We start from the raw sequence: 26,928 nt of genomic DNA on the forward strand, positions 1-26,928 counted from the left end.
CTTCCACCGATCTGAGCTCCACTTCCCAATCTCCTTCCCACCGATCTGAGCTCCACTTCCCAATCTCCTTCCCACTGATCTGAGCCCCACTTCCCAATCTCCTTCCCACCGATCTGAGCTCCACTTCCCAATCTCCTTCCCACCGATCTGAGCTCCACTTCCCAATCTCCTTTCCACCGATCTGAGCCCCACTTCCCAATCTCCTTCCCACCGATCTGAGCTCCACTTCCCAATCTCCCTTCCACTGATCTGAGCTCCACTTCCCAATCTCCTTCCCACCGATCTGAGCTCCATTTCCCAATCACCTTCTCACTGATCTGAGCTCCACTTCCCAATCTCCTTCCCACCGATCTGAGCCCCACTTCCCAATCTCCTTCCCACCGATCAGAGCCCCACTTCCCAATCTCCCTTCCACCGATCTGAGCTCCACTTCCCAATCTCCTTCCCACCGATCTGAGCTCCACTTCCCAATCTCCTTTCCACCGATCTGAGCCCCACTTCCCAATCTCCTTCCCACCGATCTGAGCCCCACTTCCCAATCTCCCTCCCACCGATCTGAACCACTCTTCCCAATCTCCTTCCCACCGATCTGAGCCCCACTTCCCAATCTCCTTCCCACCGATCTGAGCTCCACTTCCCAATCTCCTTCCCACCGATCTGAGCCCCACTTCCCAATCTCCTTCCCACCGATCTGAGCTCCACTTCCCAATCTCCCTTCCACTGATCTGAGTTCCACTACCCAATCTCCTTCCCACCGATCTGAGCCCCACTTCCCAATCTCCTTCCCACCGATCTGAGCCCCACTTCCCAATCTCCCTTCCACCGATCTGAACCCCACTTCCCAATCTCCTTCCCACCGATCTGAGCTCCACTTCCCAATCTCCTTTCCACCGATCTGAGCTCCACTTCCCAATCTCCTTCCCACCGATCTGAGCCCCACTTCCCAATCTCCTTCCCACCGATCTGAGCCCCACTTCCCAATCTCCTTCCCACCGATCTGAGCTCCACTTCCCAATCTCCTTCCCACCGATCTGAGCTCCACTTCCCAATCTCCTTCCCACCGATCTGAGCTCCACTTCCCAATCTCCTTCCCACCGATCTGAGCCCCACTTCCCAATCTCCCTTCCACCGATCTGAGCCCCACTTCCCAATCTCCTTCCCACCGATCTGAGCTCCACTTCCCAATCTCCCTTCCCACTGATCTGAGCTCCACTTCCCAATCTCCTTCCCACCGATCTGAGCTCCATTCCCAATCTCCTTCCCACCGATCTGAGCCCCACTTCCCAATCTCCCTTCCCACCGATCTGAGCTCCACTTCCCAATCTCCTTCCCACCGATCTGAGCTCCACTTCCCAATCTCCTTTCCACCGATCTGAGCCCCACTTCCCAATCTCCTTCCCACCGATCTGAGCCCCACTTCCCAATCTCCCTCCCACCGATCTGAACCCCACTTCCCAATCTCCTTCCCACCGATCTGAGCTCCATTTCCCAATCACTTTCTCACTGATCTGAGCTCCACTTCCCAATCTCCTTCCCACCGATCTGAGCCCCACTTCCCAATCTCCTTCCCACCGATCAGAGCCCCACTTCCCAATCTCCCTTCCACCGATCTGAGCTCCACTTCCCAATCTCCTTCCCACCGATCTGAGCTCCACTTCCCAATCTCCTTCCCACCGATCTGAGCCCCACTTCCCAATCTCCCTTCCACCGATCTGAGCTCCACTTCCCAATCTCCTTCCCACCGATCGGAGCTCCACTTCCCAATCTCATTTTCACTGATCTGAGCCCCACTTCCCAATCTCCTTCCCACCGATCTGAGCCCCACTTCCCAATCTCCTTCCCAACAATCTGAGCCCCACTTCCCAATCTCCTTCCCACCGATCTGAGCTCCACTTCCCAATCTCCTTCCCACCGATCTGAGCTCCACTTCCCAATCTCCTTCCCACCGATCTGAGCCCCACTTCCCAATCTCCTTCCCACCGATCTGAGCCCCACTTCCCAATCTCCTTCCCACCGATCTGAGCCCCAATTCCCAATCTCCCTTCCACCGATCTGTACCCCACTTCCCAATCTCCTTCCCACCAATCTGAGCCTCACTTCCCAATCTCCTTCCCACCGATCTGAGCTCCACTTCCCAATCTCCTTTCCACCGATCTGAGCCCCACTTCCCAATCTCCCTTCCACCGATCTGAGCTCCACTTCCCAATCTCCTTCCCACCGATCTGAGCCCCAATTCCCAATCTCCCTTCCACCGATCTGTACCCCACTTCCCAATCTCCTTCCCACCAATCTGAGCCTCACTTCCCAATCTCCTTCCCACCGATCGGAGCTCCACTTCCCAATCTCCTTTCCACCAATCTGAGGCCCACTTCCCAATTTCCCATCCACCGATCTGAGCTCCACTTCCCAATCTCCTTCCCACCGATCTGAGCCCCACTTCCCAATCTCCCTTCCACCGATCTGTACCCCACTTCCCAATCTCCTTCCCACCAATCTGAGCCTCACTTCCCAATCTCCTTCCCACTGATCTGAGCTCCACTTCCCAATCTCCTTCCCACCGATCGGAGCTCCACTTCCCAATCTCCTTCCCACTGATCTGAGCTCCACTTCCCAATCTCCTTCCCACCGATCTGAGCTCCACTTCCCAATCTCCTTCCCACTGATCTGAGCTCCACTTCCCAATCTCCTTCCCACTGATCTGAGCTCCACTTCCCAATCACCCTTCCACCGATCTGAGCTCCACTTCCCAATCTCCTTCCCACCGATCAGAGCTCCACTTCGCAATCTCCTTCCCACCGATCTGAGCCCCACTTCCCAATCTCCTTCCCACCGATCTGAGCCCCACTTCCCAATCTCCTTCCCACCGATCTGAGCTCCACTTCCCAATCTCCTTCCCACCGATCTGAGCTCCACTTCCCAATCTCCTTCCCACCGATCTGAGCCCCACTTCCCAATCTCCTTCCCACCGATCTGAGCCCCACTTCCCAATCTCCCTTCCACCGATCTGAGCTCCACTTCCCAATCTCCTTCCCACCGATCTGAGCTCCACTTCCCAATCTCCTTCCCACCGATCTGAGCTCCACTTCCCAATCTCCTTCCCACCGATCTGAGCTCCACTTCCCAATCTCCCTTCCACCGATCTGAGCTCCACTTCCCAATCTCCTTCCCACCGATCTGAGCTCCACTTCCCAATCTCCTTTCCACCGATCTGAGCCCCACTTCCCAATCTCCTTCCCACCGATCTGAGCCCCACTTCCCAATCTCCTTCCCACCGATCTGAGCTCCACTTCCCAATCTCCTTCCCACCGATCTGAGCTCCACTTCCCAATCTCATTTTCACTGATCTGAGCCCCACTTCCCAATCTCCTTCCCACCGATCTGAGCCCCACTTCCCAATCTCCCTTCCACCGATCTGAGCTCCACTTCCCAATCTCCTTCCCACCGATCTGAGCTCCACTTCCCAATCACCCTTCCCACCGATCTGAGCTCCACTTCCCAATCTCCTTTTCACTGATCTGAGCCCCACTTCCCAATCTCCTTCCCACCGATCTAAGCTCCATTTCCCAATCACTTTCTCACTGATTTGAGCTCCACTTCCCAATCTCCTTCCCACCGATCTGAGCCCCACTTCCCAATCTCCTTCCCACCGATCAGAGCCCCACTTCCCAATCTCCCTTCCACCGATCTGAGCTCCACTTCCCAATCTCCTTCCCACCGATCTGAGCTCCACTTCGCAATCTCCTTTCCACCGATCTGAGCCCCACTTCCCAATCTCCTTCCCACCGATCTGAGCCCCACTTCCCAATCTCCCTCCCACCGATCTGAACCACTCTTTCCAATCTCCTTCCCACCGATCTGAGCTCCATTTCCCAATCACTTTCTCACTGATCTGAGCTCCACTTCCCAATCTCCTTCCCACCGATCTGAGCCCCACTTCCCAATCTCCTTCCCACCGATCAGAGCCCCACTTCCCAATCTCCCTTCCACCGATCTGAGCTCCACTTCCCAATCTCCTTCCCACCGATCTGAGCTCCACTTCTCAATCTCCTTTCCACCGATCTGAGCCCCACTTCCCAATCTCCTTCCCACCGATCTGAGCTCCACTTCCCAATCTCCCTCCCACCGATCTGAACCACTCTTCCTAATCTCCCTTCCACCAATCTGAACCCCACATCCCAATCTCCTTCCCACCGATCTGAGCCCCACTTCCCAATCTCCTTCCCACCGATATGAGCTCCACTTCTCAATCTCATTTCCACCGATCTGAGGCCCACTTCCCAATCTCCCGTCCACCGATCTGAGCTCCACTCCCAATCTCCCTCCCACCGATCTGAACCACACTTCCCAATCTCCCTTCCACCGATCTGAACCCCACGTCCCAATCTCCTTCCCACCGATCTGAGCCCCACTTCCCAATCTCCTTCCCACCGATATGAGCTCCACTTCCCAATCCCCTTCCCACCGATCGGAGCTCCACTTCCCAATCTCCTTTTCACTGATCTGAGCCCCACTTCCCAATCTCCTTCCCACCGATCTGAGCTCCACTTCCCAATCTCCCTTCCACTGATCTGAGCTCCACTTCCCAATCTCCTTCCCACTGATCTGAGCTCCACTTCCCAATCTCCTTTTCACTGATCTGAGCCCCACTTCCCAATCTCCTTCCCACCGATCTGAGCTCCACTTCCCAATCTCCTTCCCACCGATCTGAGCTCCACTTCCCAATCTCCTTCCCACCGATCAGAGCCCCACTTCCCAATCTCCCTTCCACCGATCTGAGCTCCACTTCCCAATCTCCTTCCCACCGATCTGAGCTCCACTTCTCAATCTCCTTTCCACCGATCTGAGCCCCACTTCCCAATCTCCTTCCCACCGATCTGAGCCCCACTTCCCAATCTCCCTCCCACCGATCTGAACCACTCTTCCCAATCTCCCTTCCACCAATCTGAACCCCACGTCCCAATCTCCTTCCCACCGATCTGAGCCCCACTTCCCAATCTCCTTCCCACCGATCTGAGCTCCACTTCCCAATCTCCTTTCCACCGATCTGAGCCCCACTTCCCAATCTCCCGTCCACCGATCTGAGCTCCACTCCCAATCTCCCTCCCACCGATCTGAACCACACTTCCCAATCTCCCTTCCACCGATCTGAACCCCACGTCCCAATCTCCTTCCCACCGATCTGAGCCCCACTTCCCAATCTCCTTCCCACCGATATGAGCTCCACTTCCCAATCTCCTTCCCACCGATCGGAGCTCCATTTCCCAATCTCCTTTCAACTGATCTGAGCCCCACTTCCCAATCTCCCTCCCACTGATCTGAGCTCCACTTCCCAATCTCCTTCCCACTGATCTGAGCTCCATTTCCCAATCTCCTTCCCACTGATCTGAGCTCCACTTCCCAATCTCCTTCCCACTGATCTGAGCCCCACTTCCCAATCTCCTTCCCACCGATCTGAGCCCCACTTCCCAATCTCCCTTCCACCGATCTGAGCTCCACTTCCCAATCTCCTTCCCACCGATCTGAGCTCCACTTCCCAATCTCCTTCCCACCGATCTGAGCTCCACTTCCCAATCTCCTTTCCACCGATCTGAGCCCCACTTCCCAATCTCCTTCCCACCGATCTGAGCCCCACTTCCCAATCTCCTTCCCACCGATCAGAGCCCCACTTCCCAATCTCCCTTCCACCGATCTGAGCTCCACTTCCCAATCTCCTTCCCACCGATCTGAGCTCCACTTCCCAATCTCCGTTCCACCGATCTGAACCCCACTTCCCAATCTCCCTTCCACCAATCTGATCCCAACTTCCCAATCTCCTTCCCACCGATCTGAGCTCCACTTCCCAATCTCCTTCGCACCGATCAGAGCTCCACTTCCCAATCTCCTTTCCACCGATCTGAGCCCCACTTCCCAATCTCCTTCCCACCGATCTGAGCTCCACCTCCCAATCTGTCTTCCACTGATCTCAGCTCCACTTCTCAATCTCCTTCCCACCGATCTGAGCCCCACTTCCCAATCTCCTTCCCACCGATCTGAGCCCCACTTCCCAATCTCCCTTCCACCGATCTGAGCCCCACTTCCCAATCTCCTTCCCACTGATCTGAGCCCCACTTCCCAATCTCCCTTCCACCGATCTGAGCTCCACTTCCCAATCTCCTTCCCACCGATCTGAGCTCCAGTTCTCAATCTCCTTCCCACTGATCTGAGCTCCACTTCCCAATCTCCTTTTCACTGATCTGAGCCCCACTTCCCAATCTCCTTTCCACCAATCTGAGCTCCACTTCCCAATCTCCCTTCTACTGACTGGGCACCAATTCCCAACCTTTCTGCCACTCACTGGTCCCCGTGCTCCCATTCAATTTACTGGATACTGAATACCATGCTCCCTTTTAATGTACCAAGTTTATTAAAATACCATGTAACATTTAAATAAAAGCAAATTTAAAACATGTGGGTGCATTAATAAAGAAAGTATGCATTCTAGTCTGCCCCCACTTAAGTTCCAAACTTGTCAGATTATTGGTGCTTCACTGTATTAACTAACTCGGTCATGGATAGTCCCAAGCCCATCTGTGAAATGAGGAGGTTGGACATGGGGCTAGCAACCCCAATGCTCTGAAATCCACGAGCTATAGAAGGATGTAGCAAGAAGTTGTGCTACACCCTGGGGCAACTCGAAAGACTGGCCCAGGACTGAGAACTCTGGTGAGCTGCTGTGGGCAGCCTATGGCCTAGAAGGCGTGATGGGTTGTAATTAACTGAAGGGAAAAGTCAAGCAACTTTGGTTAAGTTTCTTAAGCCCGCACTGTTCCGTTCTTTATCAGCTTTTCTCAACACTCTCCCTGGTTCAATAGGTGAGGGATAATTTTCCTGTTAAACTTCCCACACAAGGGACAACTTTATAGGCAAGGTTTGTGTTCCCAAAGCAGCAGTCAGAATGCTGGAACTGTGTTTTCTGCCTTGACCTTAGTTGAGGTTAAATAAAAATATTTACTAATAGTGGTTAGACTATTTATTTTATATACAACTGTGGCAGCTCTGCTTTATGGTCCTCAGTTCCAGGCACCAATAGAGCAGAGCAGGGTCTGACTGTTTGCTGCAGAGACTGGTGTGCATGGAAGTCCCCAAACCTCAATTCATCGTTCTGTAAAACTGGATCAGTCGTCCAGCAATATTTCCTCCAGCCTGATTATTAGGTAGGCTGTGCTCACAAGGCTGTTACATTCTTTGCCTCTGAATTTCGCACAAATTGAGAAATGACCTCACTAAAACATTGGGGTATCAGGCCAAATACAGACTTACTGCATAAACAACAGGGCAGTTATATATGGGAAATCCTTTCCTATTTCCTCAATATCTGTCTTAAATTGAACTTATTAACACCAGTTTATTTGTAGATATTCAGTGCTTCTTTGTTCGTTACTAGTTTATTGAGTAATTCAATCATCTTGTTTGGTTACCTTGCAAAAATTCCACATATCTTCACACAGCCACACCTGAGTGTGGTACCTTGTCACTTTGTGGAGTAAGCCTCTCACGAAAATTATTTTTAATTTTTAACTTATTTAGAGATACAGTACAGTAACAGCCCCTTCCCGCCCAATGAGCTGCACCGTCCAATTACACCCACGTAATAAGTTAACCTACTAGCCATACACCTTTGGAAGGTGGGAGGAAACCAGAGCACCCAGAGGAAACCCACGCAGTCATGGGGAGAATGTACAAAGTCCTTACAGACAGCGGCAGGAATTGAACCTGGGTCGATGGCGCTGTAAAAGTGTTACGCTAACTGCTACACTACTGTGCTGCCCCAATATTTCACCAGTTACCTTTCACCAGCATATTGATGCAATTACAAAGGAGGCACTTCATTACCGGTTTTAGGAGACTTGGTTGTCACCAAGGACTCACAAATTTCAACAGATTTACCAAGGGGAGCATTCTAGTGGATTGCGTAACCATCTGGTACGGTGGTGGGGGGGCAACTGACAGGATCAGAAACAGCTGCAGAAAGTTGTAAACCCAGCCGGCTCCATCAAGGGTGCTGGACTCCCCAGCATCGAGCACATCCTCAGGCGGCATCCGTCATTAAGGACCCCCCCCCGCCGCCCGCCCACCCAATCATCCAGGACATGCCCACTTCTCAGTGCTACCTTCAGGGAGGAGGTACAGGAGCCTGAAGACTCACACACAACATTTTAGGAAAACTTGTTCCCACCATCAAAAATAGAGGGCTATGGGTAATCCGAGGTAATTTCTAAGGTAAGCACAGCTTTGTGGGCCGAAGGGCCTGTATTGTTCTGTAAGTTTTCTATGTTCTATGCTTCTATCATCATAAACTGCAATGTACCTCTGTTGCAAAACGACATTCCTAACCACATATGCCAGTAATATTAAAGCTGAGTCTGAGACTGATAAATGGGCACCACGACAGTGTAGAGGTTAGTGTGATCTTATTACAGTTCAGAATGTCAGAGTTCGAAGTTAAAATCTAAGTCATCTGCAAGGAGTCTGTATGTCCTCCCCGTGGAATGGGTGTGTTTGCTCCGGGTACTCCAGTTTCCTCCCACAATTGAAAGATATACAGATGAGTTGGTCATCATTAATTGCCCTGTGATTAGGCTAGGGTTAAATCAGTGGTTTGCTAGGCGTTAGGCTGGAAGGACCTGTTCAGTGTTGTACCTCTAAAGAGCTGGTGAAATGCTGGTTACTCAGCTGTCCGGTTTCCAAGATACAGAGCAAATTGCTTTCACTGCAGGTGTGAACACCTACAGACACCAGCCATCAACACAGACAGGACCACATTGATCCCATTGTGGTCCTGAACCAGATTGGCAAAGGCATCAGCAGAGCCACAGTGTTTAGTCTAAGCTGGGTGTGGACTTCACAGAAATCAGAAAAATGACTCAATTCATACAAACAACACACATCAAAGTTGCTGGTGAACGCAGCAGGCCAGGCAGCATCTCTAGGAAGAGGTGCAGTCGACATTTCCGGCCGAGACCCTTCGTCAGGACTAACTCAATTCATTTCATTTCATTTCATTCATACAATTCATACAAATTCTGTTCCATTACATAGCTGACAGAACATTTATTTCATGTTACTGTGACTGCTGTATACATGGAGTGGGTATTTTCAGAATAAAGTTGTTGAATAATTTTTTAAAACTATAAATCACAGTAAGAAAATATATATAAAATTAAGTATGTAGAGCAAAAAGTGAGGTAGTGTTCATGGGTTCATTGTCCATTCAGAACAAGAAGATATACAGGAACATTAAACTTTCTGTCACTGACTAGGGTGGCATATAGTGTAACACTTCACTGTGCCAGTGACCGAGTTTACAGTTAGTGTTACACTTCACTGTGCCAGTAACCGAGTTTAAGGTTAGTGTTACACTTCACTGTGCCAGTGACCGAGTTTACAGTTAGTGTTACACTTCACTGTGCCAGTAACCGAGTTTACAGTTAGTGTTACACTTCACTGTGCCAGTGACCGAGTTTACAGTTAGTGTTACACTTCACTGTGCCAGTGACTCAGTTTACAGTTAGTGTAACACTTCACTGTGCCAGTGACCGAGTTTACAGTTAGTGTAACACTTCACTGTGCCAGTGACCAAGTTTACAGTTAGTGTTACACTTCACTGTGCCAGTGACCGAGTTTACAGTTGGTGTAACACTTCACTGTGCCAGTGACCGAGTTTACAGTTAGTGTAACACTTCACTGTGCCAGTGACCGAGTTTACAGTTAGTGTAACACTTCACTGTGCCAGTGACCGAGTTTACAGTTAGTGTTACACTTCACTGTGCCAGTAACCGAGTTTACAGTTAGTGTTACACTTCACTGTGCCAGTGACCCAGTTTACAGTTAGTGTTACACTTCACTGTGCCAGTAACCGAGTTTACAGTTAGTGTAACACTTCACTGTGCCAGTAACCGAGTTTACAGTTAGTGTAACACTTCACTGTGCCAGTAACCGAGTTTACAGTTAGTGTAACACTTCACTGTGCCAGTAACCGAGTTTACAGTTAGTGTAACACTTCACTGTGCCAGTGACCGAGTTTACAGTTAGTGTTACACTTCACTGTGCCAGTAACCGAGTTTACAGTTAGTGTAACACTTCACTGTGCCAGTGACCGAGTTTACAGTTAGTGTTACACTTCACTGTGCCAGTGACCGAGTTTACAGTTAGTGTTACACTTCACTGTGCCAGTGACCGAGTTTACAGTTAGTGTTACACTTCACTGTGCCAGTGACCGAGTTTACAGTTAGTGTTACACTTCACTGTGCCAGTGACCGAGTTTACAGTTAGTGTTACACTTCACTGTGCCAGTGACCGAGTTTACAGTTAGTGTTACACTTCACTGTGCCAGTGACCGAGTTTACAGTTAGTGTAACACTTCACTGTGCCAGTGACCGAGTTTACAGTTAGTGTAACACTTCACTGTGCCAGTGACCGAGTTTACAGTTAGTGTAACACTTCACTGTGCCAGTGACCGAGTTTACAGTTAGTGTTACACTTCACTGTGCCAGTGACCGAGTTTACAGTTAGTGTTACACTTCACTGTGCCAGTAACCGAGTTTACAGTTAGTGTTACACTTCACTGTGCCAGTAACCGAGTTTACAGTTAGTGTTACACTTCACTGTGCCAGTAACCGAGTTTACAGTTAGTGTTACACTTCACTGTGCCAGTGACCGAGTTTACAGTTAGTGTTACACTTCACTGTGCCAGTGACCGAGTTTACAGTTAGTGTTACACTTCACTGTGCCAGTGACCCAGTTTACAGTTAGTGTAACACTTCACTGTGCCAGTGACCGAGTTTACAGTTAGTGTTACACTTCACTGTGCCAGTGACCGAGTTTACAGTTAGTGTAACACTTCACTGTGCCAGTGACCGAGTTTACAGTTAGTGTTACACTTCACTGTGCCAGTGACCGAGTTTACAGTTAGTGTTACACTTCACTGTGCCAGTGACCCAGTTTACAGTTAGTGTAACACTTCACTGTGCCAGTGACCGAGTTTACAGTTAGTGTTACACTTCACTGTGCCAGTAACCGAGTTTACAGTTAGTGTAACACTTCACTGTGCCAGTGACCGAGTTTACAGTTAGTGTAACACTTCACTGTGCCAGTGACCCAGTTTACAGTTAGTGTTACACTTCACTGTGCCAGTGACTCAGTTTACAGTTAGTGTAACACTTCACTGTGCCAGTGACCCAGTTTACAGTTAGTGTAACACTTCACTGTGCCAGTGACTCAGTTTACAGTTAGTGTAACACTTCACTGTGCCAGTGACCCAGTTTACAGTTAGTGTAACACTTCACTGTGCCAGTGACCCAGTTTACAGTTAGTGTTACACTTCACTGTGCCAGTGACCCAGTTTACAGTTAGTGTTACACTTCACTGTGCCAGTAACCCAGTTTACAGTTAGTGTTACACTTCACTGTGCCAGTCACCCAGTTTACGGTTAGTGTTACACTTCACTGTGCCAGTAACCGAGTTTACAGTTAGTGTTACACATAACTGTGCCAGTAACCAAGTTTACAGTTAGTGTAACACTTCACTGTGCCAGTGACCGAGTTTACAGTTAGTGTAACACTTCACTGTGCCAGTGACCCAGTTTACAGTTAGTGTAACACTTCACTGTGCCAGTGACCCAGTTTACAGTTAGTGTTACACTTCACTGTGCCAGTGACCCAGTTTACAGTTAGTGTTACACTTCACTGTGCCAGTAACCCAGTTTACAGTTAGTGTTACACTTCACTGTGCCAGTAACCCAGTTTACGGTTAGTGTTACACTTCACTGTGCCAGTAACCGAGTTTACAGTTAGTGTTACACATAACTGTGCCAGTAACCAAGTTTACAGTTAGTGTAACACTTCACTGTGCCAGTGACCGAGTTTACAGTTAGTGTAACACTTCACTGTGCCAGTGACCGAGTTTACAGTTAGTGTAACACTTCACTGTGCCAGTAACCGAGTTTACAGTTAGTGTTACACTTCACTGGGCCAGTGACCCAGTTTACAGTTAGTGTAACACTTCACTGTGCCAGTAACCGAGTTTACAGTTAGTGTTACACATAACTGTGCCAGTAACCGAGTTTACAGTTAGTGTAACACTTCACTGTGCCAGTAACCGAGTTTACAGTTAGTGTTACACATAACTGTGCCAGTAACCGAGTTTACAGTTAGTGTAACACTTCACTGTGCCAGTGACCGAGTTTACAGTTAGTGTTACACCTTATTGTGCCAGTGACCCAGTTTACAGTTAGTGTTACACTTTACTGTGCCAGTGACCGAGTTTACAGTTAGTGTAACACTTCACTGTGCCAGTAACCGAGTTTACAGTTAGTGTTACACTTCACTGTGCCAGTGACCCAGTTTACAGTTAGTGTTACACTTCACTGTGCCAGTAACCGAGTTTACAGTTAGTGTAACACTTCACTGTGCCAGTGACCGAGTTTACAGTTAGTGTTACACTTCACTGTGCCAGTAACCGAGTTTACAGTTAGTGTTACACTTCACTGTGCCAGTGACTCAGTTTACAGTTAGTGTTACACATCACTGTGCCAGTAACCGAGTTTACAGTTAGTGTTACACTTCACTGTGCCAGTGACCCAGTTTACAGTTAGTGTTACACTTCACTGTGCCAGTGACCGAGTTTACAGTTAGTGTAACACTTCACTGTGCCAGTAACCGAGTTTACAGTTAGTGTTACACTTCACTGTGCCAGTAACCGAGTTTACAGTTAGTGTTACACTTCACTGTGCCAGTGACCCAGTTTACAGTTAGTGTTACACTTCACTGTGCCAGTAACCGAGTTTACAGTTAGTGTAACACTTCACTGTGCCAGTGACTCAGTTTACAGTTAGTGTTACACTTTACTGTGCCAGTGACCGAGTTTACAGTTAGTGTTACACTTCACTGTGCCAGTGACCGAGTTTACAGTTAGTGTAACACTTCACTGTGCCAGTAACCGAGTTTACAGTTAGTGTTACACCTTATTGTGCCAGTGACCCAGTTTACAGTTAGTGTTACACTTTACTGTGCCAGTAACCGAGTTTACAGTTAGTGTTACACCTTATTGTGCCAGTGACCCAGTTTACAGTTAGTGTTACACTTTACTGTGCCAGTAACCGAGTTTACAGTTAGTGTTACACTTCACTGTGCCAGTGACTCAGTTTACAGTTAGTGTTACACCTTATTGTGCCAGTGACTCAGTTTACAGTTAGTGTTACACTTCACTGTGCCAGTAACTCAGTTTACAGTTAGTGTAACACTTCACTGTGCCAGTAACCGAGTTTACAGTTAGTGTTACACTTCACTGTGCCAGTAACCGAGTTTACAGTTAGTGTTACACTTCACTGTGCCAGTAACCGAGTTTACAGTTAGTGTAACACTTCACTGTGCCAGTAACCGAGTTTACAGTTAGTGTTACACTTCACTGTGCCAGTAACCGAGTTTACAGTTAGTGTTACACTTCACTGTGCCAGTAACCGAGTTTACAGTTAGTGTAACACTTCACTGTGCCAGTGACCGAGTTTACAGTTAGTGTTACACTTCACTGTGCCAGTGACTCAGTTTACAGTTAGTGTTACACCTTATTGTGCCAGTGACTCAGTTTACAGTTAGTGTTACACTTCACTGTGCCAGTAACTCAGTTTACAGTTAGTGTTACACATAACTGTGCCAGTAACCGAGTTTACAGTTAGTGTTACACTTTACTGTGCCAGTGACTCAGTTTACAGTTAGTGTTACACTTCACTGTGCCAGTGACTCAGTTTACAGTTAGTGTTACACTTCACTGTGCCAGTAACCGAGTTTACAGTTAGTGTTACACCTTATTGTGCCAGTGACCCAGTTTACAGTTAGTGTTACACTTCACTGTGCCAGTAACCGAGTTTACAGTTAGTGTTACACTTCACTGTGCCAGTGACCCAGTTTACAGTTAGTGTTACACTTCACTGTGCCAGTAACCGAGTTTACAGTTAGTGTAACACTTCACTGTGCCAGTGACTCAGTTTACAGTTAGTGTTACACTTTACTGTGCCAGTGACCGAGTTTACAGTTAGTGTAACACTTCACTGTGCCAGTGACCGAGTTTACAGTTAGTGTAACACTTCACTGTGCCAGTAACCGAGTTTACAGTTAGTGTTACACCTTATTGTGCCAGTGACCCAGTTTACAGTTAGTGTTACACTTTACTGTGCCAGTAACCGAGTTTACAGTTAGTGTTACACCTTATTGTGCCAGTGACCCAGTTTACAGTTAGTGTTACACTTTACTGTGCCAGTAACCGAGTTTACAGTTAGTGTTACACTTCACTGTGCCAGTGACTCAGCTTACAGTTAGTGTTACACCTTATTGTGCCAGTGACTCAGTTTACAGTTAGTGTTACACTTCACTGTGCCAGTAACTCAGTTTACAGTTAGTGTAACACTTCACTGTGCCAGTAACCGAGTTTACAGTTAGTGTTACACTTCACTGTGCCAGTAACCGAGTTTACAGTTAGTGTTACACTTCACTGTGCCAGTAACCGAGTTTACAGTTAGTGTAACACTTCACTGTGCCAGTAACCGAGTTTACAGTTAGTGTTACACTTCACTGTGCCAGTAACCGAGTTTACAGTTAGTGTTACACTTCACTGTGCCAGTAACCGAGTTTACAGTTAGTGTAACACTTCACTGTGCCAGTGACCGAGTTTACAGTTAGTGTTACACTTCACTGTGCCAGTGACTCAGTTTACAGTTAGTGTTACACCTTATTGTGCCAGTGACTCAGTTTACAGTTAGTGTTACACTTCACTGTGCCAGTAACTCAGTTTACAGTTAGTGTTACACATAACTGTGCCAGTAACCGAGTTTACAGTTAGTGTTACACTTTACTGTGCCAGTGACTCAGTTTACAGTTAGTGTTACACTTCACTGTGCCAGTGACTCAGTTTACAGTTAGTGTTACACTTCACTGTGCCAGTAACCGAGTTTACAGTTAGTGTTACACCTTATTGTGCCAGTGACCCAGTTTACAGTTAGTGTTACACTTTACTGTGCCAGTAACCGAGTTTACAGTTAGTGTTACACTTCACTGTGCCAGTAACTCAGTTTACAGTTAGTGTTACACTTCACTGTGCCAGTAACCGAGTTTACAGTTAGTGTTACACCTTATTGTGCCAGTGACTCAGTTTACAGTTAGTGTTACACTTCACTGTGCCAGTAACTCAGTTTACAGTTAGTGTTACACTTCACTGTGCCAGTAACCGAGTTTACAGTTAGTGTTACACTTCACTGTGCCAGTAACCGAGTTTACAGTTAGTGTTACACTTCACTGTGCCAGTGACTCAGTTTACAGTTAGTGTTACACCTTATTGTGCCAGTGACTCAGTTTACAGTTAGTGTTACACTTCACTGTGCCAGTAACTCAGTTTACAGTTAGTGTTACACATAACTGTGCCAGTAACCGAGTTTACAGTTAGTGTTACACTTTACTGTGCCAGTGACTCAGTTTACAGTTAGTGTTACACTTCACTGTGCCAGTGACCGAGTTTACAGTTAGTGTTACACTTCACTGTGCCAGTGACCCAGTTTACAGTTAGTGTAACACTTCACTGTGCCAGTGACCGAGTTTACAGTTAGTGTTACACTTTACTGTGCCAGTGACCCAGTTTACGGTTAGTGTAAAACTTTACTGTGCCAGTGACCCAGGTTACAGTTAGTGTTACACATAACTGTGCCAGTGACCCAGTTTACAGTTAGTGTTACACATAACTGTGCCAGTGACCGAGTTTACAGTTAGTGTAACACTTTACTGTGCCAGTGACCCAGGTTACGGTTAGTGTAAAACTTTACTGTGCCAGTGACCCAGGTTACAGTTAGTGTTACACATAACTGTGCCAGTGACCGAGTTTACAGTTAGTGTTACACTTTACTGTGCCAGTGACCCAGTTTACGGTTAGTGTAACACTTTACTGTGCCAGTGACCCATTTTACAGTTACTGTTACACTTTACTGTGCTAGTGACCCAGTTTATGGTTAGTGTAACACTTTGCTGTGCCAGTGACCCAGTTTACAGTTAGTGTAACACTTTTACTGTGCCAGTGACCAAGTTTACAGTTAGCATAATGCCTTACTGTGCTGCTGACCCGATTTCAATTCCAGCCACTGTCTATAAGGAGATTGTACATTTTTCCTGAGACTGCGTGGGTTTCCCTCGGACGTGCCAGTTCCCTTCACATTCTAAAGTGGTACGGGTCAGCAGATTAATTGGTCACATGGGTGTATTTGAGGAGTGCAGGCTCATTGGACCAGGAGGCCCTGTTATCATGCTGGAACTCTAAATGAAACAAAATAAAATAAATTAAAGCATTTTAGTGGTCTGGGAAAATAATTTTTTGGGGAATTTAATGGTTTGTAAGGAATCCATAATAGTTCAAGTTGTGGAATAATTAAATGATCTTTCTTGTTTCCTGAAAACTTACGGTCTGCAACAATCAACATCTGCAATTTCCCAGGGTTTTCTCATACTGCTGTTACAAACCACAATATGAATATCAGTGAGGATATGGAGATGAGAGTGGGAGGAGGTCTGCAAATTTGTGGTTGATTTATTAACTTTCAGAATGCTGATGTCACTGGCAGGGACAGTTTTTATCGTTCACTCCAAAGGCACTTGAGAAAGTGGTCACAAGCCTCCTTTTTGACTTTTGGTGAAGATACCATCTAGTGGGAATCTCTTTCTTTCTTTTTCAATCTTTTTATTAAGTTTCAAAATTGATAAACATCACAATAATAATAATGATACAAAGAGATTGGAATTACATTAATAACGGTTAACATGGAGAAGCACAGATTCGAAGTGACAAATATAGTTTAGCCTCCTAATCTCATAGCAACTATGAGAAAGATAAACAGAAAAATAAATCATAAACTAAAGAAAACTAAATTAAAAAAACAAACAAAGAATGGGCTGTCGTATTACGACAGCTGGAATTATTATTTGTCATTAACTCCGCTCCTCTATACGTTAACAAAAAATTATTACAAAAGATTCAGAAAAGGTCAACTTACATCATATGAAAATATTGAATAAATGACCTCCAAATCTCTTCAAACTTAACCAAAGGATTCATAGTACCGCTCCTATTTTTCCAAGTTTAGGCATGCTATCATTTGGGAAAACCATTGAAATGTAGTAGGGGAATCTTTCCATTTAAGTAAAACGGATCTTCTAGCTACTAATGTAACAAATGCAATTAGACGACAAGCTGACGAGGATAAATGACTAGAGTCTATCACTAGTAGTCCAAAGTAGACTGTCACACACATTTGCTCTAGATGGTGTACATCTTCCCTCAAAGTACCAACTTTTCATAGTATGCCTATTATAGGTTCAGTAAGAGTTATTACCCTCAACCATCAGGCTCTTGAACCAGAGGGGATAACTTCACTCAACTTCACTCACCTCATCACTGAACTGTTCCCACAACCTATAAATTCACTTTCAAGGACTCTTCATCTAATGTTCTCAATATTTATTGCTTATTTATGATAATTATTCTTTCTTGCTTATTGTATTGTATTTCAACAGTTTGTTGTCTTTTGCTCACTGGTGGAACAAGACAAATGGTCTTTCATTGATTCTAGTATGGATTTATTGAGTATGCCCGCAAGAAAATGAATCTCAGATATGTATATGGTATCATATATGTCCTTTGACAATAAATTTACTTTGTACTTTTGTACTTTGCCTAGAGCAGCAATTTCAGTCCACTCATCCAAACCTGATAGTGTAGCAGTTAGCATAACGCATTTACAGTGCCAGCAATCGGCATTCAGAGTGGAAGTCCCACTGCTGTCTCTAAGGACTCTCACGGAGTTCTCTCCGTGACTGCAGTTCTCTCCAGTTCTCGCCTACGTTCCAAAGATGTACGGGTTAGGCTCAGTGAGTTATGGCATGCTATGTTGGTGCCGGCAGCATGGCGACACCTGGGGGCTGTGCGCAGTACACGCTCTGACTGTGCTGGTCCTTGATGCAAACGATGCATTTCACTGCCTGTTTCAATCTACATGTGACAAATAAAGCTAATCTTTAATCTTGGTGGGGATGCGGATGATGCTACTGGCCTTGTCTGTTTTGGTATTGAAGATCACAAGTGAAGGAGTTGTTGGGTGAGCAACTGGTATGAATTTTGTATGAGTCACGGTCTACAGACACTGTTTGTGGATAATGCTCCCGCTAAGGGGTGTGTGTGTGTGTGTGTGTGTGCGCGCATGTGTGCATGCGCGCACACTCACCCACACACATCTTTCGCTACTAGCGCACAAAGGAATTCAAACTGCGCACAAAAGGTTGTCGCCCTCTACCTTGTTGGCTTGTTATGTATAAGTTCACGGTCGTACATTTCCTTTTCCAGGTTCTGATGCAGACAGTGTTGACAACCTGGAGCTTGTGATGATTTGTCTGCAGATTTTAGAACTGGCTTATTTATACTGTTTTATCGAAGAAATTATTGATTCATCATATCGAATTCCAAAGAAACAAAGGACGTGAAGCGCAAAAGAACTGCTAGCTCATTTGAAATGGAATGGCTTAATGAAACAATAGAAACTGCTGCACCAAAAGCTCATGAGGTCAGGAACGTGCAGGTACGAGAAATATTTATGTGTACAGTACAGGATCTGGTGTTACGCGTGTACTGTCATGATGCAAAAATTGCTGGAGAATTTTCAATGGGAAGAAGTGGAGTGATATTTGGAAACTTGACTTTTTAAACCATCATTTAGCAAACAGATCACACATGGACAGTGTGCAAAAGCTCCAGCGAGAAAATCCTTCATTACCCGCTGCAGGCCTGCTATGTGTGTTTTGTAAGAATGCAGATGATGAAAGCGAAAACAATCAAACCCAGAGGAGATCAAAATTCCTATTGACAGTTACTTTATTTCCTTTAAACAATGAACAGCACACACTGGACTTGGTAGTTTATTATTCTCAGAGTAGCTGCAGGTTTACTTACACTTAAAAATTCAATGCATACATGTTGTTGTCACTGGGCAAAAAAAATTGCACAGCACAAGATTTTTGTGCACACTGGTCATTACAAATTGGTTCTGGAGGGAATGAATGAATGTTTAGGATAGGCAGGGTACGAATGTCAGCTGCCTTGTCCTAAATTGTGGCAAGCACTTTTCAATGTTGTTGGGAACGCTTTGACAAATTACTCTTTTCTTGGCACCTTAATCCATTCCCTATAAGAGAGGAGTGTAATGGAATGCTCTCCATTATGATGAACATGTGGACAGTAATAAATTCAGTGGAGAGGATACCCTAGAGTTGCACATTCACCATACTGAAAATGTGCCTGGTTCCGGATTACCATTCAGGACAGAAGAACAAATAAAACCAAGATAGGCTTCTGTGGGGACAGAGCTCAGATGTTTACTTCCGTTTTCACACTTCCCCTTCACCGTTCGATTTCTGAATGGACAATGAGCCCATGAACACCATCTCACTAGTGTTTGCTCACTTTCTGCACTACTTTTTAAATTTGTATTATAGATTTTATAAAATTATGTATTGCAATGTACTAGTGCCACACAACAACACATTTCACAACGTGCTCCGGTGATATTAAACCTTATTTTGATTCTGATTCTGAATGGCAATTATTTTGCAGGGTAAAGCCAACTGTCGGAGGGACTCAGTGGCTCAGACAACCTCTGTGGAAGCTGAAGGGTAGTCAACAGTTCAGGTCCGGACTCTGTGTCACAACTCAGGGTGGCAAGGAAAGAGAGGTGAGAGGGAGGGGTGATACAGAGTCAGGTGAAGTGGACAACAATGGGCACATGGAGCAAGGCAGGAGAGGAGCAGAGGAAAGATGATGTGGTATGAGATAAGCAAGGATGACAGACAGAATCAAAGAGGAGAGGATGAAGGATGGTAGGCCAAGGGAGAAAGAGCCCAGGTGCATAGGGTAGATGGAATGAGATGGAGAAGGTGACAAATCAAATAACTGGGAACGGAGGGGAATTGAGAAGCTAGGTGGACCAGTAGGAGTGAGAAAGAAAAACACTGGGTGGTAAATAGGTAAACTCAATGTGGATTACAGACTACCCATACAACGTAATTGTTAAAGTGTGATAAACTAATGCCAGAGATTTGTTCATCTGAAATACTGCTTGTTTCTTATGTCTATAGACCATACTTGGCTTAGGTGCAGAATACCCTTTGCAGTACTATACCTGTAATGCTCCAGCGTGTAACCGCATCAGCAGGTAATTACTGTGGCCTGCAGCCAGGAAGAGAATCCCATTGCGTCTGCTGGTCAAGAACTTCATAGAGAGTCTACTGAAAGTTGGTGACCCTGGCTCCCTCACTTCCACATAACCATCTCCAAAGAGAGATACTGCAACAAATGGGAAAATATAAAATCAATCGATCTGACAATGCAAAATAAATGAATCAGCCACAGCAAGTACCAAAATGCCAGAACAATTCTTTTTTGCTTATTTCCTCTTCGTTACATCTATTCAAGATCTTAACACAACCTTCATCTGAGGAAGCACATTTGAAATAGGGAAGTGTGGTGCAGGTTAAATACCATGGATAGTCCTCTCCTACACAGCAGATTCACATCTGGGTACCAGAATCAAACGGGACATGAAATTCGCAAGTACGTTCCCCAGCAGAGCTCCCCGGCCAAGACGGGTGTAGGCTACAGTTTCAGGACTAAAGGAAGTATACTTCTAAAAGTACCAATTTTATTTTGCCCAGATAGACATTATTCTCGTACTCCTTTCCCTCCCCCACCTTATTATTCTGGCCTTATTATTAGTCCTGAAACTGTAGCCTACTCCCATCATGGCCGGGGAGCTCTGCTGGGAAACGTACTTGCGAATTTCATGTCCTGTTTGATTCTGGTACCCAGATGTGAATCTGCTGCGTAGGAGAGGCCTATCCATGTTATTTAACCTGCACCACACTTCCCTATTTCAAATGTGCTCCCTCAGATGAAGGTTATGTGGAAGTTCTGAGGTTATGAAGGGTTCTGTATCAATTGAAATCTTCTCCATAACTGGGAAAGAAGCAGCTAGTGATAATTTTAGAGATAGAGGAAAGAACATTCTGACAGAGTGACATAAGAGAGCTTGGGAAAGAAATATGCATGTGAGAGAGAAGCTGTCAGCAAACGTAGGGGAGGCTTGATCCAAAAGCAGAGCAGTGGAGACAATTTAGCAGTCAGCGATAACTTTACTAATAGACTGCAAAGTAAAAAGCCACGAGGGGCCACAAAACAAGAAAGAACAGGAATGAAACGTAACAGGCACAAGGTAACTGAAGGCTCAGAGAAACTGGTTGAGACCGGCTGGTTTGATAGTGAACAAGCGCTGTGGATGAGAGCTGGGTTCAAATAGGCTGCAGGTGAGGAGTGCGGAACGAGTGGCAGGTGTGTACTATTAGCAAGGTAGAGACTGGGAGATGCCCACATGCACAGGCCTGACAGAAGCAAGTACAGGTGAGAAATGGAGTGCATTTTCCAATATTGCATATTATTAAATACAGATCTTTTGGAATGATGTATATCTATATCTATATTTTATCATCTGTTGCTAAAAACAGTCCTTATTGTTTTACACAGAAAGTAGTCTTGGTGACTTAGCTGCTGTCTGCTTTCATCAGTTAGTGTGGAACAGGAGCATTGAGCGAGTACAAGTACTGTTTTATGATGGATCCAACAGAATGACTCACTATTTCCTGAGTAACTCTAGTTAGTGTGGAACAGGAGTTGGTGTGGAACAGGAGTTAGTGTGAAACAGGAGCACTGAGCAAGTACAAGTACTGTTTTATGACTGATCCAATAGAATGACTCACTATTTCCTGAGTAACTCTAGCATCACTCGGGTTATTTTCTTCTCTGTCAGAATGTCTAAAAGGCCAAACTTAGTTGTTGGGCAGCAGTTCCACTGCAGAACGATCCAACAGCATCACAAAGCCCAGCTTGAAAATAGCCGGCACTCTGCCCGTGCCTGCCTTTTGCTTAGTGCTTTATTAGCTGGTGATTATGATTTACTCAAAGCAGGACCGTTTGCAGCTGCACCAACAAGCAACATCACAAATCATGCATGCTTCCTAAAACAAAAGCACATCAAAGAATGTCCACACAGTGCCCTTTTGGAATAAAAGAGCAATTTGTACAGAAGTAAATTTAGTTCTGGGGTGAGCATTTGACATTTCAAATGCTCACAAAAAAAAGGAATTTTCACTGTAGTTTAAACTTCCCCTGCACTTAAACACAGGAACATCAGTCCGGAGATAACTGTTTAAGGAGTAGGTTGTGAAATAGAGAGACTGTAAATCAGTATCCGGTTCCCCTCATTTTTTCCTCTCTGTCCTGAAGATGTTGACAGTCTGTCACTTGTCATGTGACACCTTCTAAATTTCACCTTCTCCATTCTGTAGGTTACCAATTCGGTTCATAAATACACTCAGTGACCATTTGATTAGATATCTAATAAAGGGGCCACTGGGTGTCTGCTGCTGTAGTCCGTCCACTTCAATGTTTGACATGTTGTGCACTCAGAAATACTCTTCTGCAAATCACTGTTGTAACGTGCAGTTATTTAAGATACTGTTGCCTTACTGTCTGGCTATTGTCCTCTGATTGCTCTCATTAACAAGGCATTTTCACCCACAGAACTGCCACTCACTGGATGCTTTTCACACCATTCTCTGTAAACTCTAAAGACTGTTGTGTGTGAAAATCCCAGGAGATCAGCAATTTTTGAGATACTCAAACCACCCCACCTGGCACCAAAAAATCATTCCACGGTCAAAGTCACTTCAAACACATCTCTAATCCATTCTGATGTTTGGTCTGAACAACAACTGAACCTCTTAACCATGTCTGCATGCTTTCATGCAACGAGTTGCTGCCACAATTGGCTGATTAGATATTTGCATTGACAAGCAGGTGTGCAGATATACCTAATAAAATAACCACTGCATATATTAGCTAGTTATTTGACCATAAAGAGTACAGTGGTCAAGCCAAATTTATCCTTCCTTGATTTCTATACCAAGGATTGTGGCGGAGGAGTTATCCTGACTGGATGTCTGTGTACAGTGATGTTTCACAAGATCAGTGCTGGGATCCTTGCAATCGGTAGAAATCAGCTGGATGGAAATGTTGATCAGTGCTGTGATCTTTGTAATCTGTAGAAATCAGTTGGAAAGGTAGGTGGTCTGATTAGTAAATTTGCAGATTGATGGAGGAAGTTTATCAAACACAGGACATCGAGTCTCTGTGGGCACCACTCTACATTCTAGAACAAAAAAGTCTTCAGTATACAGTCGAGTGCATCATAGGCAAAGCCCTCCCTACTACTGACCACATCTACACAGAGTGCAGCCACAAGACAGCAAGATTATCAAGGACCATCATTACCCAGCCTATGCTCTCTTCTCACTGCTACCATCAGGCAGGAGGTACAGGAACCTTAGGTCCCACACCACCAGGTTCAGGATCAGTTATTACCCTGCAACCATCAGGGTTCTGAACCTGTGCAGAAAACTTCACTCACCACTACACTGAACTGATTCCACAACCTGTGGATTCACTTTCAAGGACTCCACAATTCATGTTCTCAAGATTATTTATTTATTTATTTATTGTTTCATTTTTGTATATTTGCACAGTTTGTCTCTTTTGCACATTGGTTACTTGTCAGTCTTCGTGTGTAGCTTTTCAATGATTCTAACGTATTTCTTTGCTCTACTGTGAATGCCGGCAAGAAAATGAATCTCAGGGTAGTATTTGGTGACATACTTTGATAATAAATTTACTCTGAACTCTTTGAACTTTGAGTACAGTGCCTATAAAAAGTATTTACACCGCCCCCCCTCCCCCGAACGTTTTCATGTTTCATTGTTTTACAACATTGAATCACAGTGGATTTAATTTGGCTTTTTGACACTGATCTTTCATATCAAAGTATCAAAAGACTCTTTCATATCAAAGTAAAAACAGATTTCTAAAGTAATCTAAATTAATGACAAATATAAAGCACAAAATAATTGGTTGCAGAAGTATTCACCCTTTCAGGTCAGTATTTAGTAGATGCACCTTTGGCAGAAATTACAGCCTTGAGTCTGTGTGGATAGGTCTCTATCAGCTTTGCACATCTGGACACTCCAACCCACATTCTTCTTCACAAATCTCCTCAACTTTTGTCAGATTGCATGGGGATCGTGAATGAATAGCCTTTGTCAAGTCCAGCCACAAATTCTCAATTGGATTGAGGTCTGGTCTCTGACTTGGCCACCCCAGGACATTAACTTTGTTGTTTTTAAGTCATTCCTGCTCAGCTTTATGCTTAGGTCATTGTCTTGCTGGAAAACAAATATTCTCCCAAGTCAAAGTTCTCTTGCAAACTGCATCAGGTTTCCCTCCAGGATTTCCCTGTATTTTGCTGCATTCATTTTACCCTCTACCTTCACAAGCCTGCCAGGGCCTGCTTGCAGAGAAGCATTCCCACAACATGATGCAGCCATACCATGGTAGAGATGATGTGTTTTTGATTATATGAGGTGTTTGGCTTACACCAAACATAGAGTTTAGTCTGATGGCCAAAAAGCTTGATTTTGGTTTCATCAGACCATAGAACCTTCTTCCAGCTGACCAGAGTCTCTCATATGCCTTCTGGAGAACTCTAGCTGAGATTTCCTGTGAGATTTTTTCCCAAACAACGGCTTTCTCTTTGCCACTCTCCCATAAAGCTATGACTGATGAAGCACCCAGGCAACAGTTGTATGCACAGTCTCACATCTCAGCCACTGAAGCTTGTAACTCCTCCAGAGTTGCCTTGAGTCTCTTGTTGGCCTCCCTCACGAGTCCCCTTTCTGCACGATCACTCTGTTTTTGAGGACAGCCTGCTCTAGGCAGATTTTGATTGACTTAACTGTACTCCAAGGGATATTCAGTGACTTGGAAATTTCCTTTGTGGAGTTTTGGCGTATGTGGATGACTGCCTAGAGCTTGGATTCGCCTGGGGGGACTATGAGGCGAGGCGAGTGACTGAGCCCGGGCGACCGAAGCGAAGTGTCAAATGAGGAGGAGTTTTTGGCCGGAGGGGTTTGGTGCAATGTGAGAAAATTGACCCGACATACCAGTTGAACTTCCTGGTGTTGGAACAGATGGTGGTGGACCTGGGGATGGAAACCCAGGTCGTCAATCTGAATGAGACACAGGGGAGAGAGGGGATTTGCACCGCCGAACTGAGTGCTCAGAAATGCCGGCCGAAGACTGAGTGCCGCGATTGTGGGATGACCATTGCAGACTTGGAATTCACGCTCATCAACGTGGAGAAGGAGCAACGGAATTCCGAGCCGACACTGCGGTCATGTACTGATGAATTAATCCAGCGAGAAGAAACAATGACCCACCTTCAAAGGGACCAGCAGAAACTCAAGACGTCAATTCAGAAAAGATTGGAAGACTTACAAGTTGGGGAAGATCAAGGAAGTGTTCTGACTAAGGCCAACAGAAAACTGACAGTCCAGGGAGGGGAGTTTGACTACACTCCCGAGGAGGTGAAGAAATGGAGGACCGATCTTGGAAAAGGGAGGCGGACGCTTGAAAGGAACCTGAAGATGACTATCACGAGTTTAAATGAAGTGGAAAAACTGAAAGTTGACCTGGAAGACGTCATCAGGAAGGAAAAACTGGAGGTTGAACATCCTTTAGCTGCTGCTTTTCAGGTCAGGGTGGAAGAAGCTGGTGGGGTAGCTGCATCCCAGATTGAGATGGCCAGGAACCCTGAGTCAGAACTGCTGAGGCTGTGGCGAGAGCTGAAGGAGTCCCTGAACAAGCTGACATCTCGACTGCAGGAGGCTGAAGGGGTAGCCCAGGCTAAATGTTTCAGTTTGGAGAAACTCAAACAGCAGCTACCGATCGAGGGAATGAGGAAGAATACAAATTCGAAGGATGATGTGCTGCACATGTGGTACCTGCTGCCTTTCACTAACTCCCCCGTGATTGAGGAAGAGACCTTTGGCCCTTCTCCCACTGAGTCAGGTGTAGTGGGGAGGGCTAGCCGTGGGCAGTCTGAGTTATGGCAAGATCAGGAAGGAGGAGAGGCGGGGACCCGGACACTGGACAGGGGGCTCCGAGCTGTAATGGTGGCCTGAGTGAGCGAGGAGTTGGCAAGCAGGCCCAAGGTATCCCTAGTAGTGTCTGAGCCTTTTGGGTTTAGGTGAGGGGGTACGGAGGTCTCGGAGGGTTAAGAAGCTCCCAGATAGGTTAGCCTATGTAGCGCCCGTGGAACGGGCGTAAGGTCCACTGTTTGGGGAGTACTGTTACTGTGTGTATCTGTGTATGTGTGTGCTGTGTGTCTGCAGGACTGGTTGGCGAGTTATTTAGAAATCATGAGGACATGACTTTATTTGGTGGGGGGAGAGTGTAGGGGTGTTTCGTCTCTTATGTTACTGCATGGGCTAATTAAAATGGCTTCTTTGTTATGTTATACTTGGGAATGCTTCTTTGTTATGTTAAACGCTGAGAAAGTTCTTGCGCTGGCAGATTGTTTTGGATTATCTACTGATAAGAGGACAAATAAACCAATTGGGTTAGTTGTTATGCCTGTGGGGTGCCTGTAAGAGATTGTAGGCGCAGGGTTTTGGGGAGAGAAGGCGGGAGAGAGGGACAGAGGATGGACCAGGTGCTGTGAGTCCGCGAACGGGGTCGGACCCCGAGGAGGGCGTTCAGCAAGGAGAGGAGACAGAGACGGACTCGTGTGGAGCGTCTGGTCAACTACCGTTGTTGGTCCCAGGCGGCTGGTCGAGGTGGTCCGAGGGGTCACAGGGTGAAGAAGAAGGGTCTTGAGCTCTAACTGTTTGTACACGAAGAGATTGAACGTTGATAAGTGTGGCGCCTTTT

The 26,928-nt window shown here is 46.0% G+C and overlaps 1 protein-coding gene across 1 annotated transcript in view; it reads right to left on the reverse strand.

Annotated features, from left to right (window-relative positions):
* The window catches only part of LOC134358616 (chondroitin sulfate proteoglycan 4-like), a 205,597-nt gene that overhangs the window by 136,838 nt on the left and 41,831 nt on the right, over nt 1-26,928 (reverse strand). The window contains exon 2 of the mRNA XM_063071058.1: nt 20,237-20,400. Within this exon, the coding sequence (XP_062927128.1) occupies nt 20,237-20,400 (164 nt within the window). The remainder of the gene's footprint in view (nt 1-20,236; nt 20,401-26,928) is intronic.

The sequence above is a fragment of the Mobula hypostoma genome, chromosome 18 (assembly GCF_963921235.1).
Source record: "Mobula hypostoma chromosome 18, sMobHyp1.1, whole genome shotgun sequence".
In the NCBI taxonomy this organism is placed as follows: Eukaryota; Metazoa; Chordata; class Chondrichthyes; order Myliobatiformes; family Myliobatidae; genus Mobula; species Mobula hypostoma.